Source organism: Rattus norvegicus, chromosome 1 (assembly GCF_036323735.1).
Source record: "Rattus norvegicus strain BN/NHsdMcwi chromosome 1, GRCr8, whole genome shotgun sequence".
Lineage (NCBI taxonomy): Eukaryota > Metazoa > Chordata > Mammalia > Rodentia > Muridae > Rattus > Rattus norvegicus.
In genome coordinates this window covers 89,798,196-89,817,791 of record NC_086019.1, presented here as the reverse complement: position 1 = coordinate 89,817,791, position 19,596 = coordinate 89,798,196, and the positions used below count along the sequence as shown (strand labels likewise).

At 51.9% G+C, this 19,596-nt stretch overlaps 2 protein-coding genes across 36 annotated transcripts in view; one reads left to right on the top strand and one right to left on the bottom strand.

Annotated features, from left to right (window-relative positions):
• Positions 1-7,639, top strand: part of Pou2f2 (POU class 2 homeobox 2) — an 87,408-nt gene extending 79,769 nt beyond the window's left edge. For 12 of the 30 annotated variants that reach the window (XM_017588679.3, XM_039113041.2, XM_039113091.2 and 9 more), the window contains 3 exons: positions 407-473; positions 1,642-1,843; positions 1,966-7,639. In XM_017588679.3, the coding sequence (XP_017444168.1) occupies positions 407-473; positions 1,642-1,843; positions 1,966-2,647 (951 nt within the window). In that variant the 3' untranslated portion in view covers positions 2,648-7,639. 30 annotated transcript variants of the gene reach the window in all.
• Positions 7,640-12,301: 4,662 nt separating this feature from the next.
• Zfp574 (zinc finger protein 574) lies at positions 12,302-19,380 on the bottom strand. Of its 6 annotated transcripts, XM_039111384.2 has the most exons (3): positions 18,949-19,380; positions 17,464-18,233; positions 12,302-15,263 (listed from the first exon to the last, which is right to left on the bottom strand). In XM_039111384.2, the coding sequence occupies exon 3, from the start codon at positions 15,241-15,243 to the stop codon at positions 12,547-12,549; it is 2,697 nt and encodes an 898-aa protein (XP_038967312.1). In that variant the 5' UTR covers positions 15,244-15,263; positions 17,464-18,233; positions 18,949-19,380; the 3' UTR covers positions 12,302-12,546. The 6 variants fall into 6 exon arrangements, with proteins under 6 accessions (XP_038967312.1, NP_001019429.1, XP_008757152.1 ...); NM_001024258.1 differs by lacking the exon at positions 18,949-19,380 and having other exon boundaries at positions 17,464-17,565; XM_008758930.3 differs by lacking the exon at positions 18,949-19,380 and having other exon boundaries at positions 17,368-17,541.
• Positions 19,381-19,596: the final 216 nt, after the last annotated feature.

The following is a 19,596-nucleotide window of genomic DNA, read 5'->3' as shown; positions in this document are numbered from 1 at the left end:
CCTGAGTGCCCAAACTTCAATTTTTTTTTTTTGAAGACAAGATTTCATGACAGGTAGCCCAGGCCGGACTTTAACTTACTATGTAGTCCAGGCTTGCCCAACTCTCTTACAGGAGAGTCTCTTCTAGGAGAGCCAGTAGCAGGACTACACAGAGCAGTGTATATCACTGAAGATAGGGCCAGCTCTGCGGGGACACTAGCCAGACAGGAGAGTGTCAGAAGAGACGTGGGGAACTCTCAGCTTCCTGCTGTGGCTCAGGGTCACTGGGGTACACATGGGGGAGGTTGACCTGCCTATAGCCCTGTCTCCCCACCCTGTGAATGGGGCAATGGGAGTCGGGTGCATAGCAAACACAGCGCGGCTGCCTGTGACAGTAGTGTCTTACCCTACTTTCTTCTCTTCCCAGGTCACACCCCAAGGGGGCGCAGGAACCTTACCATTGTCCCAAGCTTCTAGCAGTCTGAGCACAACAGGTTAGGAGCAGGCCGGGAGGGAGACCGGGATGACACACACTGCATGGCTACAACCTGAGGTTCAGCAGTGGCTCTGGACAGCTGTGGACCTCAAGGCTTAGTCTCTTGGGTGGTGCAGGACAAACAGAGCAGGGGGTAGTCCCTTGATTTGTTCGCCAGAGCAGCCTTTAGTCAGCTCCTCAGTTCCCTGTGAGGAAGTTGCTGGAAGGCAGCACTCGTTGTCCCCTGGCCCCTGTCAGGGGCATGCCCTGTGAGGGAGCTTGCTTAGTACACAGAGCTCTGGGGTCCATCTCCAGCCTCCGTATTTCTTTAGATCTTTTTTTTTTCCGGAGCTGGGGACCAAACCCAGGGCCTTGTGCTTCCTAGGCAAGGACTCTACCACTGAGCTAAATCCCCAACCCCCTCCGTATTTCTTTAAACGTTTTGTTTTATTTATGAACTGGGGGTTTTGTTTGTTTTGCATCATAAGCATGCAGTGCCCAACAGCCACCAGAAGAGGGCATCAGATCCCCAGGAACTGGAGCCATTGACAGTGATGTGGGTGCTAAGACCCAAAAACCTAGGTCTTTTGGAAGAGCAGTCAGTGCTCTTGACTGCTAAACCACTTCTCTAGCCTGTTTTAAAAAAAAAATTAATAACGCAAGGCAAACACTCTTTTAAGGTTAAGAAATAATAAATGGAGGATTATAAATTATGAGGGGCTGGTACCCACTGGACCAGGTCCTCCTTCATACAATATGTGGACTGACTTAATCTTCATATGCCTCATGAAGTTAGTCCCATTTTCCTTGAGGGAACTGAAGGTCAGAGAGGTTGGTGTGTTCACCATCGACACAACTTGACCCTCAGTGACCCCTCTCAAGTTGGCCACTCTTGATCGTCCGACAGCACAGATGTAGCCTCGACTCATCTCCATCTCCTGGAGGGAGTCATAGGACTCAGTCTCTTGGGCAAGCCATTTCTTGTCCACATTAAAATGGTCTGGGCACTGTTTGCAGACAGCCAGTGCCCGTGATTATTTTGAGATTATCTCCTATCATGGGATGGAGACACAAGGATTCTGGGGAAGGGTTGGGAGGAGACACTGGGTATACAATAGAGATAACCCTGACTTTCTTGATAAGGGACCAGAGGAAGCTGAAGACTGCTTTCTGTCTCTCCCTGGCAGTTACTACCTTATCCTCAGCTGTGGGGACACTCCATCCCAGCCGGACAGCAGGAGGGGGTGGCGGTGGGGGCGGAGCCGCGCCCCCCCTCAATTCCATCCCCTCTGTCACTCCCCCACCCCCGGCCACCACCAACAGCACAAACCCGAGCCCTCAAGGCAGCCACTCGGCTATCGGCTTGACGGGCCTGAACCCCAGCGCAGGGTAAGTGTGCAGCTGCCAGTGGGAGGTCTCAGCAGCTTTCAGCGTGGGGAGATGCACCTCAGTCCTGCCGTGGGCTCCTCCCCCGGCCCCTCTCCGCTAACGCCTCTGCTTTGCTCTTGCAGAAGCACAATGGTGGGGTTGAGCTCGGGGCTGAGCCCAGCCCTCATGGGCAACAACCCTTTGGCCACTATCCAAGGTGCGTGCTGCCTCATGTCACCCCATTGCCACCAGTCCTGCCCTCTCCTGGGCCTCGAGGCCCCCTCCCCATTGCTGCCCCAGCCATGCCATCCTGCCCTCCCGCTCACTGCATTGCTCGCCTGTTCATCACCATCTGTCTTCGGGGAAGGTGTGAGGGTGCTGCTTCTTGGGAGTCAGTGGGACAGACAGGAGATGGGCTGTTCAGGCAGGGTCCACAGAGGCCAAGGTCTCCCTGGCCTGATGTACCTCCAGCTCAGCCTCTCTTTCTCCTCACCAGCCCTGGCCTCTGGTGGAACCCTGCCCCTTACCAGCCTTGATAGCAGCGGGAACCTGGTGCTGGGGGCAGCCGGTGCGGCCCCAGGGAGCCCCAGCCTAGTAACCTCGCCTCTCTTCTTGAACCACACCGGGCTGCCCCTGCTCAGTGCCCCACCAGGCGTGGGTCTGGTCTCAGCAGCGGCTGCAGCTGTGGCAGCGACCATCTCCAGCAAGTCTCCTGGCCTCTCCTCCTCGTCTTCATCCTCCTCCTCCTCCTCCACTTGCAGTGAAGTGGCAGCGCAGACCTCTGGAGGCCCGGGGGGACCCGAGGCAGGGTCCAAGGCCGAGTGAGAGCCCACCATGCCTCCCCTCCTACTCCTCTGAGTCCCCTGACCTTGGTCCCCTGCCCAAGAGAGGGTGAGGAGGCTGGTGGGGGATACAGTGGATCCTCGGAGCAGGAGTGACGAAGGAGGAAAAGACCAAAAATCCAACCAAAAACAAAAACAAACAAACAAACAAACAAAAGGAAACCAACCAACAAAAAAGAAAACCAAAAAATGTTCACAACAGAAACCAGCTGCCCTAAAGGAACCAGAGAAGAAAAACAAAGAAATGAACAAAAAAACACCTCCAAACTAACCAAACACCCCTACCCCCAAACCAAACAAACCAAAAACCAGTCTTGAGCCAGATCTTGGAGTGCTCACTGCTATGACACCAAATAAGAACCCTCAGCCAGGAGCGGAGCGGCCTCCAGCAGGCCGGACCTCATGCCGCAGAGCCCTGGCTGTGGGACCAACTCCTAACCTTACCCCACTGGGGGTGGGCAGAGAAGGAACCAGAGAATGTGCCAGCGTGCTGGCCCAGCCCCAGCCCTGGGCCAATAGAGACAGGCACTGCCTGGGGCAGGAGGCCCAGGGCCCAGAGCCACCTACCAAATGGTCTTTTCCAGAAGGTAAAAGAGAAAGGACCCGAACAACCTTACACCAAATACTCAGTAGCTTCATCCAAAGGATGTACAGAGTTTTTAGCGTTGCGCTCAACAGAATGTGTGTCTATTCTACGTGTTCCCTCTCCCCAGCCCCCCAGCTCTCCCCAACAGGGCAGGGGTCTTGCTTTAAACCCCCCTCCCAGCACCCCCAGCCTGGGGAGAGTTCAGAGGAAGGCCTAGGAATGGACATTTTTGTCCTCTGCTCCTTCCTTTCTCCCTTTGAAGGGTGGGCTAGGCCATTTTTTTTTGCCGAGTTCCAGCTCTCAAAAGCCCCCTCCTCAGCCCCTGTCACCTTTCTGCTCTGGAGTCTACCTCCTCCCCAGCCTGTGGGAAGGTTGTGGGCTCGAGCAAAGGGGGATGAGGTGAGGGCATCCAAGTTGTCTTTCTTCCCATCCTGTCTGTCAGTTTCCCTGAAAAAAAAAAATCATATTCCAGTGCCTACCCGTGGGATCTTCACGTTCTTTCACATTAACCAGAAACCAAAAAGATTAACTCTCCTTATTCTGCCCACCCTATGCCCCTTACGACACTGGCAGATACCTCTCCCTTCCCCTTCCCTCCCCACCCTCCAATGCACACTCGCACACAGCCCAGTGGTGGACTCCTCCGGATGGCATCTCCATCAGGGACTGCGTGGTGGTGACATCACCATGACCTGTGGTTCCCCATGCAAGCGGCCACCACTCCCACGAGACCTCCAGGAGTCTTGGCTGGACCTTATATTTGCCTAGCTCTGGACGTATCTCAGCAGTGGACAGAGGAGCCGCTGCCAGGAGCCGCCATGCTCTCCTTCCATCATGGAGGCCAACAAAGTTTTGAACCAAAAAAACCCAAACCAAACAAACAAACAAAAACACACAAAAACCCAACAAAAACAGAAAACCAAACAAACAATAAAATTAAAACTAGAAAAAAGAATTTATAGATATATATATAGATATATATATATATATATGGGAAAGAAGATGAGGACTCTTCAAGACAAGAATGAGCCCTGCAGAGTGATCCAGGCCTTTGGTTGCCTAGGTGGATGGAATGATGGACGCTTCTTTCTCTTCACAAATACCTCATGGACGTCGTTGTCTTCAGAAAGCTGGAGTGGGGTGCGGCTGGGGCGGGGCCTGTCCCTCAGCCAGGGTGGATGGAAGCGGGTGGGTGGGGCTGAGAGAGGATGTCAGGGACATGGGTGAAGAGCCCCAAGCTCCCTCCCCGCCAATCAACTGAAAAAGCTTTAAAAGAAAAAAAAAAAAAAAGGAGAAGCAAAAAGAATGGACGAAGGAAAACCAACTGTTGGGTGGTTTGATTCCCTGATTTTTTATTTGTTTCTCTCCTCTCCTCTCTTCCTTTGTTCTTCTGTCATATCTCTTGACCTCCTTTCTGATCTCTCCTCCAAACCAAAGTGTTGCTGTGAAGGACGCGAGCCATTGAAATCAGAGTGGCCCCTGCCCCTGGCTGGGCAGGGGCAGAGGAAGGGGAGAGCTGGGTCCCCCTTTTCATCCTGGACACTCCGAGGAGAGGCAGCCAGAGCCCCCAGGCCTCAGCGTTCTCTTTTCTTCTGGTCTCCCTTCTCTCACCCAGAACAAAACTGTCAGGCTGGGTTACAGAGGCAGCAGAAACTAATTCTCAGCCAATGCGGGGCCTTGGGTGCCATGCCCAGCCCTTGGTGGAGTGGCTGCACCTCCTACCCAGGCACCGGGCACCTCATCCACCCATCCTCGCTGGAATGTAAGCATCTTCACCGAACCGCACCCCCCACCTCGCCCTCTCCCTACCTCTGAAGTTGTCCATTTTAATTTCTTGGAAAGCGGCTAGCGAGAGGGCCTGGACCCAACCCAAGGGTGCAGAGGGGCCCAAGGGCTCCTGACCTGATAGGAAGACATTTGAACACAGCAGAATGAAGGAACTAAAACCAGAACAACAAACAACCCTCGGAGAAGACAGGCAGCCTGGAAGGCGTGGCAGAGATGACTCGGACATAAACTATGATTCTAGACCAAAAACAAAGAAAAAAAGAAAAAAAAAAGGGGGAAAAAAGTTAAGAAAATCCGGGACTCACCACCACCCAATTCATCCTGCTTCTTCCTGATCAAGTCCCCACCATAGTGTAGGGGAGTGGGGCAAAGAGAGGAGGAAGCAGGGGCAGGGATGGGGCAGATGCCCTGACATTGGTGGAGGGGCCCCCATGCAGCGGGGGTGGGGTGGGGACCCTCCCCATCCAACCTCCACACTGGGAAATGAAAAACAAAAAAATTCCTGGGAGGTGGGGGGTGGAGGAAATAACCAAATTCCAAGCTTTAACTACAGCTGTGAAACCAAATATCGGGAAGGGGGTGGGAGGGTGGGAGGGAGGGGCAGGTGAGCCCCATGTCTCCCCCCACCCCGGGCCCCTCTCCTTCGAGGACTCGAGATAAGGCACCAAATACCTCATAGAACTTTAATGTTAAAAAAAAAAAAAAAAGAAAAGAAACCAAATATCGTTGGCTGGGGGCCAGCCAGGGCTGGGGGCTAGGGGCTGGGGGGAGCCAGGTTTGGCTAAGTGATGGGGGACTGCCAGTCCCTCCCACACCCAGCTGCCCCTTTCACTTCAGTCACCCCAGTCTCCGACTCCAGGAAACAAAACTATCTCATCGTTTTTATTTTGTGGTCTGTACAGAGCCTGTGTCCGTGTGTCTGTGTGTGAGCGAGAGATGGAAGGCTAGGGAGCTTTACGTAGAGTGGGGAGGGAGACCCTGGGCCAGCTTGGATGACAGGTAGTGGACCAGGGGCCTGGGCCAGAGGGAGAGGTGAGTGGACCAGGGAAGAGAAAGCTTTGAATTTTTCCTCTCCCAGTCCTGACCCCTGCTTAAGGGAGGAAGAGAGAGAGGCTGGTCTGCCCTTGATGGTGGGCCTTTTGTGCCAAAAATAAATAAATAATGCCAGCAACCAAACCACGTCTCTGTTCTTCTGGGGGTCAGGGTAGGGACTAGAAGCAGGAGGAAAGGGTTGGGGGTGTGAATAGGGGAGGGTGAGGTATGGGGTCTCCAAGCCCCTCCCCCTGGGGTGCTCCAGCCTGGGACTAGTCAAGTCGGGGGCAACCTGTTAACCTGGCTTAGCTTCTCTCATCCAGTTCGTTCCCAGGGTGCCCCTCTCTCCCTCTCACCCCGAGTAAGAACTGAGTGAGGCAAATGTGCAAGATTGAGACACGCGGGCCCCACCAGTCTCTGAGTGGGAAAGGCAAGTGCGAGAGATAAAGGCCTCCAAGAGAAAAAGAAACAAACCAAAGATTTAACCATTTAAAAAATAAAAAAAATATTAAAAAAAAAAAAAACCACAGACAACTCCGCTACCTTTTTATACGTTGGGAAAAAAAAAAAGAAAAAAAAGTTAGAATAAAAACTTAAAAAAAAAAGAACCAAAAAACAAACAAAAGAAAAAAACAAAAAAAAAATAAGAAAACAAAAAACAAAAAAAGGAAACAGAAACAAAAAACCCAAAAAACTTCAAACCGCGGTTCTTTTGTGCGGTTTAAACTTTGACCTCAGCAGTCTCCAAAGCAAGACGATGATGACAAAGGCGAAAAAGAAAAAAATAATGTATATTTTTAAGTATTTGTCTTTGGTGTTAGCTCCTTCCTAAAAAACACAAGGAGCAAAGGAAAAAAAATCCAGAAGTGTTGCTGGGATGGAGACAATTACTTACTTTGTCTGTGAACCCCCCATTCCTCTGCCCCCCTTCTCTAGCCCTGCTGCCCTTCCCCCAACCTGTCCTCCAAGGCTAGGGGCTCAATATTTATTTATTTATGTAATTGCAGGGTGATAGTGGCTTCTCCTGAACAGAGGTCCTTTGGATCATAGCCGGGCAGGGGAGGGGGGCAGGCATTTTTGGGGGTCTGGTCTTTTGATCAGCTACCCTGGCTCCTGGTATTAGCCCACCACAGCCACAATCACCTCCCAAGGCCAAGGCCCTAGGGCAGAGTGAGCAGCTACCTTGTAAAGATCTGATGGCTCCACCCTTTGGTGAGGCTGTCCTCCACCAACTCACTTGAATGCCCAGGTGGAGACAGGAATGGGGAGCCATGGTAAGTAGTGGGTCAGGGTGGGGGCCCTGGAGTGACCTGCCTTCCCTCCAGGCCCATCGAGGTAGCTCCTCTTTTGGTTGTCAGACCCCTGTGTTGGCAGCCCCTCCTCTCCCCTCCCAGATCCCTTCCCTGTCTCTTCTTGTGGTAGCGGGTTAGTGTTTCCGTGTTTTTAACTTCAATCTGCTTGTTCATTGTACAATGTGCTTCTTTTAAGGCCCCGTTTTTGTAACTTGTGTCATTCATCTGAACCACAAACATCAAAAAAATAAAAAACTAAAAACTGTACAGAGAGAAACGTTGTCTGGTGTCCTTTGGCCTCCTGTGTCCTGGGAGTTAAGATCAGGGTGGGGAAGGGGAAGACTGCTCTGTTTAAATACAGGATCAAGAATGGTTGTGTGGCCCTGTGAGCCCAGGCTTTGAAGGGCTGAAGCATGAGGACTGCCTTGAGCACCAAGCTAGTTTTGAGTTACAGTACAAGGCCAACATAGGCTTAATGTCTTCAAAGATGGGGCTGGAGAGATAGCTCAGTGGTTAAGGACACTGGCTGCTCCTCCAGTCCTGAGTTCAAATCTTTTCCTCCTTGCAACCACATGGTGGCCCACAACCACGAGCTGGGTCTCACTGTAGCCATACATATATAGATGGATAAATGGATGGATGGATGGGTAGATAGATAATGCTTAGAACAGATAGCTCTCTAGCATACAGTCTTCAGTAAGAACCAAGAAGCCAGGAAACCAGCCAATACTGCCCATGTCCTACCCATGTGTTCCCCAAAGGGAACTAAGACCTTCAAAACCAGAGTTGACAACAGGTTGAACAGAGAGTTCACACAATAAACTGCTTGTGTTTGCACTGAAGTGCAAGGACCTGAGTTAGAGCCCCAGAATTCGTGTAAAAACGCCTGGCATGCTGATGACCTTGGAATCCCAGCATTAGGGGCTGGGAGGGTGGAGAGAGGTGGATGTCTCAGGAGAGGATAGCCGCCTGTATAGCACCATTGGTGAACTTCAGGGGAGGGCAGTGAGAGACCCTGTCTCAAAGGAGTTTCTGAGGACAACAGCTGAGACTGCCATCAAGCTTCCACATGCACATGCAACACGAAACACAATAAAAAGGGGAGGGGGGATTGGTAAATCTAAGCCATTCTGGGGACACACACTTCTACTCCTAGTACTGGGGAGGCAGAGACAGGAGTTCAAGATCAGTTTTGGCTATGTAAGAGACTAACATGGGTGCATAAGATCTGGTCTCAAAAGTAAATATAAAAGTACATGAGACTGGAAGACTGAGGATTTGAAGCAAATCTAGTAAGGCTTGGTTCAAAAAGGTGAGGGGCCTAAGGGTACATCATTAGTGAGTGTACAAGGTCCTGGGATTCAATCCCCAGACTCTGAAGTCTGATTGATACAATGTATGCACCTCCTTAGAGGGACATCAACTCAAATCATCCTGCCATCTTGAACATGTCACTTGCAGTAGTAACTTCACAGGTCATGGCTGGGTAACTCCTAGATGTTACCACTGAGAATCAGAACTGGCCTTTAAACATTCTGCAGAGAGCCACTAGGTTTCCTTTGTCCTTGTTATGTCCTGTCTGGCACACAGGTGCTGGGACCCAGGAGGTCCGATAAAAAAGAGAGGCTGAAGATCAGAGAAATTAGTGGGAGAGAGCCTTAGACACTTTGAAAAGTAGTGCATGGTGCATGGTTTGGGCAAGATTGAAAGGGGACAAAAAGTAGAACTGTGGATGAGCTCAGGCCCTGGGTTTCATCCTCAGAATCATTAAAGAAAAAGCCTTTAAATCAGTAATAGTTGAGGAGGAAGATCTTCATCAGCCTTCAAGGGGCTGCAGTTAGAACCATAGACTGTCCTGTGGCACACGCACACACAGCACTCTGGTTTTGAAACCACTACACACCTACCTGGAGCACAATAACATGCAGGCTCTTCTCAACATGCCCTGTCTACTTAGCTGGCTTTTGCCAAGTGTTACAAGCCACCAGTGGGACAGCGTTCTATTCCCTTGCTTACTTTGCTTCTGCAACTTCTAAAGTAGGCAAGGCAGCTGGGTGAGATGACACAGGCTGGCAATCCCAGCAGAGGTAGCCTGGGCCACACACAATCCTTCCTCACAAAGGGAAAGTATTAGGTAAGCCTTCCTTAAAAGGGCCCCAGGTCACTTTTGTTAAGAGTTGCTTGCACAATACAGGTTCCTGGATTGTTCTTGGATGCGCTGGCTGGATGCTATCTAGGGAGGAGTATCAAACAGCCACTGAGTTTGGGAACTTGTCTGTCCAGTAGAAAGGTATTATCTTTCTTTAGGGACTGACTCAAAAGGTCATCAATGTTTTAGCAGGGGTCATAGCCAACGTTGATGCATCCGCTCAATTTGTGTATTTCTCAGGGGGTTGGTCAACTGTCTTTTTAGGCATACACGTGTCTGTGTTTACCACTTGTGTGCGCCCAGATGCAAGAGGGCATCTGACCTCTTAGAGCTGGAGTTACAGGCAGTTGAAAGCTACCCAACAAGGGTCCTTTGGAACACCTTTCTGGTCAGTTTTTGTTTTGTTTTGGTCTGTATTTTCTTCAAGACAGGGTTTCTTTGTGTAACCCTGGTTGTCCTGGAACTTGCTCTGTAGACCAGGGTAGCCTCAAACTCTGAGATGCGCCTGCCTCTGCCTCAGGAGTGCCCAGATTTGTTTTTAAGGCTCCAATGAAAGATGGTCATTCCACTGTCAGGGGTTAATCTCTGCCCCAAACACCTTAATATTGTGGCCTTAATCTATCAGCTTCCTCATGGTTTCCCCATTCCTGTTCCTTCCCAGTTGCTTTTCATCCAGTGTTGCAAGGATAAAGGACCTTACTATCCTAATCCTTGAGATGGCTTGTTCAGTAGATAGATCTTCCAAAGGGGAGCTTGGGTCACGTGTACCCTTTTGTTCCTGGGGAGGACCTAGCACTTTGGTTTGTGGCTCATGTCTTCCCTGCAGGGCAGACTCAAGAGGGTGGCCATGACTGAGAAATCCTAAGTGGAAAATCAACTGCATAGGAGAATCGTAAGATCTGTGAGGGAGCCTGTAGGTACTTCTTTAACATTCATCCCTGTGTGACTGCAGGAGCATGCAGGCCATGGTGCACAGTGCATGGGCAGAGGTCAAAGGACTTTTGGGAGTCAGTTCCATCATGAGTTCTAGAGAATCCAAGGAAGGTCATAAGCTTTCTGTGGCAAGACCCTATTGCCAGGTCGTAACAGGTGCTTTTTTTTTTTTTTTTTAAGATTTTTAAGATTTATTCATTTATTATATATAAGTACACTGTAGCTGTCTTCAGATACATCAGAAGAGGGCATCGGATCTCTTTACAGATGGCTGTGAGCCACCATGTGGTTGCTGGGAATTGAACTCAGGAGCTCTGGAAGAGTAGTCGGGTGCTCTTAACCGCTGAGCCATCTCTCCAGCCCAACAGGTGCTTTTTAAAAAGTTTATTTAATGTATCTGCATGTACACCTGCAAGCTAGAAGAGGGCCCAATATTTCACTACAGATGGTTGTGAGCCTCCATGTGGTTGCTGGGATTTGAACTCAGGACCTCTGGAAGGGCAGCCAGTGCTCTTAACAGCTGAGCCATCTCTCCAGCTGTTTTTTGAAATAAGGACATAAAAAGCAGGAGGATGGGTCAAGAACCTTACCGCCTGTGTAGCCTCATCTCTTCCTTCTCACCCGAGCAACCTATCTAGGCACAGGATAATATGCATGCTCAATCTAAGGCCTTCTGACCCCAAGTTCTTTTTATCTTTCAAGCTGTTCCTTTCCATGAGTATAGGAGCATAAGGGGTTTCAGAGGCAACACAAATACACACCCCCACCAGGTCACTTCCATTCTTTTGTTGGGAAAGACCTTGTAACAGGAAGCACAGAATATGGATGCTTAAACTAAATGAAACAAGATTCCAAGCTCTGCCCTGGGCCGAACTGTCACCTAGTCACATGCCAGAGGCCTCCTCTGTAGGGTTAAGTTGGAATGCTACTCAAAATAACCCGAAGGCACAGGCCTGTCATCTTAACTCTTCAAGAGACTGAGACAGGACCGCCAAGTTCAAACCCTGCCTAGGATATAGTAAGCCTGAGGTCTGGGCAATCAGCAAACCTGACCTCAAATATAAGACTGGGACACGGCTTTGTGGTTATGTGTTTGCTCAACATGTGAGAGATCCAGGGTGTATAGATGTGGGGTGAGTTGGGAGAATACTCAGTCCATCACTCTCTTCCTACAGTAAGTATCTACTGGCTGAGATACAGCTTTGTACGGGGAGGTGGCAGGGAAACCACCAAAGGAACTTCCTACTCTAGTCCTTTTTTTTTTTTTTTTTTTTTTTTGGTTCTTTTTTTCGGAGCTGGGGACCGAACCCAGGGCCTTGCGCTTCCTAGGTAAGCGCTCTACCACTGAGCTAAATCCCCAGCCCCCCTACTCTAGTCCTTAATACTCACAACTTCAAACTCAGCTACTAGGTAGAGGCCCCAGGAACTCCCCTCCGCCACTGTTCCCCTTCGTGCCTGACGAAAGTCTGACTGTCCTCAGGGATCTAGTTTGAGAAATACTGATGGCTTTGCAGATGTGACCCACATCAGATGGACCTGGAGGGCCAGGCTGAGAAGCACACCAATGTTTCTCTATAGTTTGATTTTACCCACCCCAGCCCCAAAGCCACAAAGTGCTTCAAGATTTTCCTCAGGCTTTGGGGACCTCTAGTGGCAAGACACACTGCTTTCATCTGCCAAAAGAGGTTGGTTTCAAAGATCCATGCCCCAGACTCAGGCTGCCCTCTCTTCTATCCAGCAAACTGTTACTATCTGCCAAGTTCTATCTGGGCACTAGGAATGCAGCCTGAAGTCAGATCTATTGCCTGGCCTCATGACCCTCCAAATCTACCTTACACAGCTACCTGACAAAGAGCATAAATGTCCAATCAGTCTTTATTGACTGCTTCATTTGGAGACCACCAAACAGGTGGAAGATGGGGAGAAGGGTCCTTTACATATCAAGGACTCCAGAGCAACCCCCTCAAAAAAAAAATCAGTTACAGAACTCATGTGGTGGTGGAGAGGAGAGAGGGCTACAATATGTACATAGGTTTTCAGGGGCTGTTGGAGGGCCTTCAGCACCAGGGCTTGGTGATGCTGAAGAGAAAAATGGGGGCCAGTTAGCCACTGATCTGGACCCCATCCGCTTCAGCTAGAGGGTAGATCTCAATGGCCTCCACAAGGGGCAGAGCCTCCACTGCAGTTTCCATCACAGCCAGGCCCACAGCAGCCTCGGCCTCTGCCAGCTGCTGCCGCACTGCTGCCTGATGCTGCTGCTGGTGAGTCTTGCGGTGTTTCCAGAGATTGGAGAAGGAGCGGTAGCTCTTGCCACAGTCAGGGCAGGAGTAGGGTCGTTCACCCGTGTGGATGCGTCGATGTTCTGCCAGGCGCATGGAGATGGCAAAGGCCTTGCCACACACTTCGCAAGCAAAGGGCCGCTCGCCTGTGTGCAAGCGCCTGTGGTCTTTCAGATGGGTACTCTGGCGGAAGGCCTTGCCACAGTCTGGGCACGGGTATGGCCGCTCGCCTGTGTGGATGCGCCGATGGACCTGCAGTGATGTCTCCGTGCTGAAGAGCTTCTTGCACTCACTGCATTCCAGACCCCGGCGCCGGGCAGGGGCTGCAGGGGCAGCAGAGGTTGTACCACCAAGGGCTGTTGGAGAGGGAGCAACTGGTGTGCGAGTGGCCCTTGCGGCCCGGGGAGCCGGAGGCTCCTTAGCCAAGACCTCTCCAGGACCTGCAGCAGCGTGGGCAGCTTCATGTGCCTGCAGGCGAGCAGCAGAGCCCACTTTCTTGCCGCAGGTGCCACACTCAAAGCGCCGTGGGGCCTGGGCGGCAGCAGCCGCACAGCGATGCTCACGAAGCCGTAGTGACGAGGGGAAGGCAGCCCCACAGGACGGGCAGCGGTGGGGCTGTCGCCCAGCATGGACCACAAGCTGGTGGACCTCTAGCAGCCGGCGCAGCAAGAAGGAGCGGGGGCACTCCCGACATTTGTAGGGGTACTCGCCTGTGTGGTGGTAGCGGTGCATGAGCAGGCGGTAAGGGCGGTGAAAACGTACTCCACACTCCTGGCAGCGGTAGGGGAAATGCTGGGCATGCACCAGGCGATGCTGCCTCAAAGTAGAGCTCTGAGTGAAAGCCTTGCCACAGTCCCCACAGCGATAGGGCCGCTCCCCTGTGTGTGTCAGCCGGTGCCGTGCCAGGTTGGCTGGTGAGTTGAAAGGTTTAGAGCAGTCAGGGCAGGGGAAGGGCCGTTCCCCTGTGTGTGTACGCAGATGGTTCCGCACGTGAGACTTCTTCTTGAACATCTTGCCACAAATGCTGCATTTATGGCGCCGCTCCAGCCGGTGCACAAAACGCTGGTGCCGGGTCAGCTGCAATGCCTTACTAAACTCCCGGCTACACAGGAGGCAGCGGTAAGTGCCTGGAGCTGCAGGCTCAGCTGAACTCTCCTCAGATACAGGGAGCTCCGGGGCCTCTAGCTCTCCAGTCTCTGCAGGGGCCGGCTCAGGAAAGCTGATAGCAGGCTCCTCTGGTGGAACTGGTGTTGTGGGCAAAGGGACACCTCCTGCTCCATGGGTACGCCGGTGATAAAGGAACTTGGTGAGGTTAACAAAGGTCTTCCCACAGGGACATGAATGCAGAGGGTTCGGGGTATGGGCTCGACGGTGGGCCAGGAGGAGAGCTTCTGTGCCAAAAGCTAGGCCACAGTCCACACACAGAAAATGTGACTCACTGCTATGGTCACCAAGGTGTTGGTCCAGACTAGAAGGGCTGGGGAAGACACGACTGCACAGGGGACACTTAAAAACACCCTCCCGGTGACTCCGAAGGTGCTGTTGCAGCTGGTGGGGTGAGAGAAAGATCTGGTCACAGGCTGAGCAAAACAGTTCCTGGGTGGCACCCGACTCTCCACTGCTGCTCCTCCGGGGCTTCCGCCCACGGCGATCTCGCCCCATGGCCTCCCCATTTCTCAGCTCGTTACGCAGCTCATAACTGTGATCAGAGGCTGGCAGGGGGTCAGGCTGAGATACTGCCGCCTCAGTGGGTGAGGGGACCAGAGTTTCCTGCTGGGTGGCAGGCTCCTCGGCCTCTGGGACAGGAGCAGGGAAGTGGGTGGCCTGATGTTCCAGGAAGTCAGCTGGCATCTGGAAGAGCTGGGAGCACTCAGAGCATTTGTAGAGGAGCAGTTCCACCTCTGTCACCATCTCAGTGGCAGCAGCCACAGATGGGACAGCTGCCCCCTCCCCACCCTCTTCTGCTTTTCGGTACGAATGTTCCACAGCTACTCGGGCCTGGCCCACAGGGGGGCCCAAGACAACTGGAGACCCCAAGACAACAGGGGCAGGAGCCTTGTTGGGTGTGGCCCTGAGATGCGTCTGCCGATGGCTCAGCCACATCTCTTGGCTGGCGAACAGAGCCTTACAGTCCACACACTCATAGTGGATGGTGCTGGAGCTCAAGGGGGGCACCTTGGGTGGTGGCTCAGCTGGTACTGCCTCCTGGGGTGCCATCATCTTCAGGTGCAGCTCTTGGTGCTCCAGGAGCTGGCTGGGTGACAGGAGAAGCTGCCCACACTCGAGACACTGGTACTGGCTCTCCTGTATGAGGGTCTGATATAGGCCTGTACCTGAAGTGGCCTCTGTGGCCACTGTGACTCCAGGGTCAGCCACGCCCACCAGCTCAAAGTGCTGCTGGGGCACATGGGAGTTCTGGTGCACAAGCACCTCCTCCAAGGATCCATAGAGCTGGTTGCACTCAGAGCAGACATAGCGGTGCTCAATATACAAGACCGTTTCTTCACTCTCTTCAGTCATGGCAGCAGCAAGGCCCTGGGCTGAGAGAAGGGAAGGCAGGGACAAGTCAATTCCCCCAGGGCAGGCCTATCCCTTTCTCACTGCCACCTAATACCTCAGATATTTTTTCCTCTCACTTCTTGATTGCATTTTTCTGCTCCAATGCCCTACCTAATCCTCCTTTCCTGAACATAGGGCAGCCAACACAAATTTCTCCAATGGTCTCTTCCAGGGACTCTATTCCAAACCTCCCAGCTCATTTAACTTGCATCGAACTCCACTCAGCAGATCCTACAACTTCTCTGATCCTCTCCACTTCCCATACCTCAGCACAGGTCCCCAAGGCCCCGTCCACCACAGGAGCCTGTTCCTTCCAACAGACTTCCTCTGACTCCTTACACTGCACAGGACAGTATTCCTTTCCAAGCTCCTCAGAGTCATCAAACACTCATGTGGCCTGCTCCTCCAGCTGCACTCCTGCAGACTCTGCCTTCTCGCAGGCTCACAAACTCCTTTTCACACTCAGACCAGTGTCCAAGCACTGGTGGTCTGAGCCCTCCTCTTGCTACCCAATCCTCCCATTACCCGGCTACCAAATATTCTCTCACCAACCTAACCCATCTCCACACTGTCCCACCTTAGCTGCTTCCTGATACTCAGACTCTTAAAACTGGTTCAAACTAAGCATATCAAGACCTCCTCAGCTGGGCAGTTCACTATTTTAATCCCAGCCCTCTAGGGCAGAGGCAGGAGGATCTCTGAGTTCAAGGCCAAAGCTGGTCAACAGAGTGAGTTCCAGGACAGCCAGGGCTGTCACAAAGAGAAATCCTACCTTGAAAAACCAAAAAGGAAAAAGACCTACCACACCATTAACCTTTACCTGGAAGGGAGATCTCCACCAAAGCCTAACCCTTCACAGCCAGATCCCCGCCCTTCTGACATGCACCTAGAGTATTCACCTTTTCTCTCCATCAAGACTGAGTATGCTGTGCTAATTCCGAGCACCCTGTCATCTATTCACATTGACTTGACTCCTTTCTTGAGGCCACCATAACTTATCTAGGAATGACTGTGTGCCCCCTCCCCAACCACACCACCCCTTTTTGCATAAAGGCTGCAGGGCAGCTTTAATGAATTCAGCTGAAAACCCCCCTTCAGAATATCAACCTAAACCTTTTCTCTGAGAACAGACCCAAATCTACCCTAACCCACTCCAGGAACTTTGATCCCTATTCCATACAAACTGAATTTCTCCTTTGTGGTACTCTTGTCCAGGAACAGCCAGCCCCATCCTTCACCAAAGCTTAACCTTCCACCTATCTCACTCAGGGTTTCCAAGGCCTGTCACTTGGAAGCCCCATCTGTACTCGAACACTGCAAAAAAAGACCCTTTTCATACTTCTACTTCTCACCAGCATTCAACTTTGGGGATACCCAGGCCCCCAAAGTTATCAGTAATAGTACACCCCAAATTCCTAGACTACTCTGTAGCAAACGTCTCTTGGTCTCTCCAACTACACCCAGGATTGCCCAAAAATTCACTTTGGCCTACTTACCTATACCTAAGACAAAACAATCCCTCCCTTCCAACTCAACCTCTGGAGAATTATAGGATATAAAGATAAAAATAAAGATAAAATAATAAAGAATATAAAGATTGCTGTCAACACTTTCCAGGGTATTGGAACCCCAACTTTCACGCGTTTATTGGCCTTTCATGTCAGCATAACTCCGTTTTCCACACTCGATCTCTCCCTTCGCTCTAAAGATACCTCAAAAACCTCTTCTCTGCCTCAGTTCTTTCCAGGCACAAATCGATTTTCCTCCCTGCATTAATTGCCTCCCTTCTCGGGCCAGCTCCCCACCCCGGCACCCAAGAGTCCTCTAACCGTCTTTCGATCCTGGACCCATCCCAGCTCACCCACCCGTGGCCCGGATACCCCATGCAATCAGAGAGCCCTCCGGCGAGGCAGCTCTGGGACCTCCCCTTCCCGCCAAGGTCGGCCTCCGGCCTGCAGCCCGAGCCCTGCCCCTCCTCACTCAGCCCCACACTCAACTCCAGTTCACCTATCCCACCCGCCGCCCCGGCACGGCCCCCGCCCGGCCCGCGCGCCCGGCGGCCAACGGCCGCTCCGCTCTCCGCACCCGGGACTCGATCCTTCAGGCCTTCAGCGTGCAGGCCGAATGACACCGGCAAGCCGCCGGGTGGGGCCCGACCTCTGCGCTCCCGCGGGAACTCACCCGCCTGGGCTGTCTCGCCGGCCCCAGGCCGGGCCGCGGGCTGTAGCTCCCTTTGCACCGCCACTCTAGCGCCGCGTCCTCTCTAGGGCCCGTCGTCTCGCCTGCTCCACAGCCTCGCTCTCACCCTAGACCGCCCTCAACGTCGCCCCTCCCACCTTCCGCCTGGGCGGCTGCGCAGACTGCACAGTGCGCCCAATCATCGACTGCTTGCCCCTGTCGTTAGACCAATCGATGCTCAAATTTCTGAAGCCTCGGCCAATAGTAAGGAGGGGCGGAATCATGCAGAACTTAGCCAATCCTCTAGCAATATTCCCTCACTGGTCGGCCTCCAAGTGGATAGTGCCCGCCTCCTTAAGCCTCCCTGGAGGTTCTTCTTCTTCCACCTCTTCTTGGACTCCGCCTTTGATGGCTTGAAAGGGCAGTGCTGAGCCGAGAGCGGCGCGATGACGTCGGGAGGCGGGACGAAGCTGTAGGCGCCATCTTGGAGGCGCCTGGCAAACGTCGGCGTAGGGGATTTGGGCAGTGTGGGATGTAGAGACGTGCAGTTCCCTGAGGGCCGGCGAATTACAGTCCAAGAAACCCTAGGGCCAGTGGGGGGTGGGGGGGTGGGGGAAGAAACACCACTCAACGAGAATGGGAGAGGAAACCAAGCAACAGCAGTCACACAGTGAAAGGGGCAAAACACGGCTTAAGACTTTTTTTTCTATTAAGAGGATGAAAGGGGAAAATGAGGATGAATTCTGGATGGAAACAAGATGTTAGAAGAAAACCTAAAGAACATGACAAGAAGTGGGAAATGGAAGGAAAAGGGAAAAGCTCCATTAGTAAGGTCCTTTGGAAGAAAAAGTTTATCCGATTTGTAGGGATCGAGTCAGTCGTTCATGTTTTGTTTGAGATAGGGTCCCACTATGTGAACAGGCTGGCCTCAGGTTTGCCTGACTCCGCCTCTCCTGTTAGTTCAGGACCCCTAGGCATGGGAAGGACTCCATGGAAACACATGAATTTCCAGGTTATGAGAGACCCTGGCTTCAGAAAGCAAACAAACAAAAATAAAGTGGAGAGCCAAAGAGATGGTTCAGCTCGTAAAGCCACATGCTAAGCCTGATCTGGACTTTTGACTCTGGGATCCACAAGGTGGAAGGAGAGAACAGACTCTGGAAAATACAGTCTCTGCTTTGGGAGTTGGTTGTCTAACACCGTTGGACATGTTTTCAGAGGGGCTTGGACTGCAAACCAAGAGGACCTGAGTTCGGATCCTCAGCACCCACGTAAAAGAGGCCCATGGTGCTTCTGTTATAGCACTGGGGTGGAGGTGAACTACAGATCAGATCCCTGGAGCTTGCCGTTTAGTCAACCTAGCTGAGTTGGTGAGCTCCAGGTTCAGTGAGAGACCTTGTCCCAACAATAATGAGGAGGCTGACATTTCTCAGAGTTAAAAGGCCAGTCTGGACTACACGGCATTCGAGGCCAGCTGGGGTTACATACCCCATCTTCAAAGAACAAACAGTAAGTGGAGAGCCAGTGAGATGGTTCAACTTGTGAAGGCACTTGCAACGCCTGGTGCTGAGTTTTGTCCCTGGGATCTACAAGGTAGAAGGAGAGAACTCACTCCTGAAAGTTGCCCTCTGACTTCTGCACATACCATGATTTGTGTGTACACACACACACACACACACACACACACACACACACACACGCCTGAATATAATATGGTGTTGAGTGACTGAAGATGTCCATATCTATATTTGGACTCCACACAAATACGCTATAGTTTTCTGGAAACTCCTTTTTGAAGCCAAGGTTAAGGGAGCAATCAGAGGTGTATCTGGTCAAACTCCATTTCTCATTTCCCCGACTGAAGCCCAAAAAATTATGAGGGGATTGAACACAGAACCATAGGTAGGTCTGACTCTCCAGGTGCCACCTTTTGTGTGCCCTCCTTTTGATGTCTTAACTGGTTGTCCTAACTTCTCTCTCTCTCTCTCTCTCTTTTTTTTTTTTTTTTTTTTTTCCTTTTTTTCGGAGCTGGGGACCGAAGCCAGGGCCTTGCGCTTGCTAGGCAAGAGCTCTACCACTGAGCTAAATCCCCAACCCCTGTCCTAACGTCTCAATAGACTCCCTAACAAGTACGCC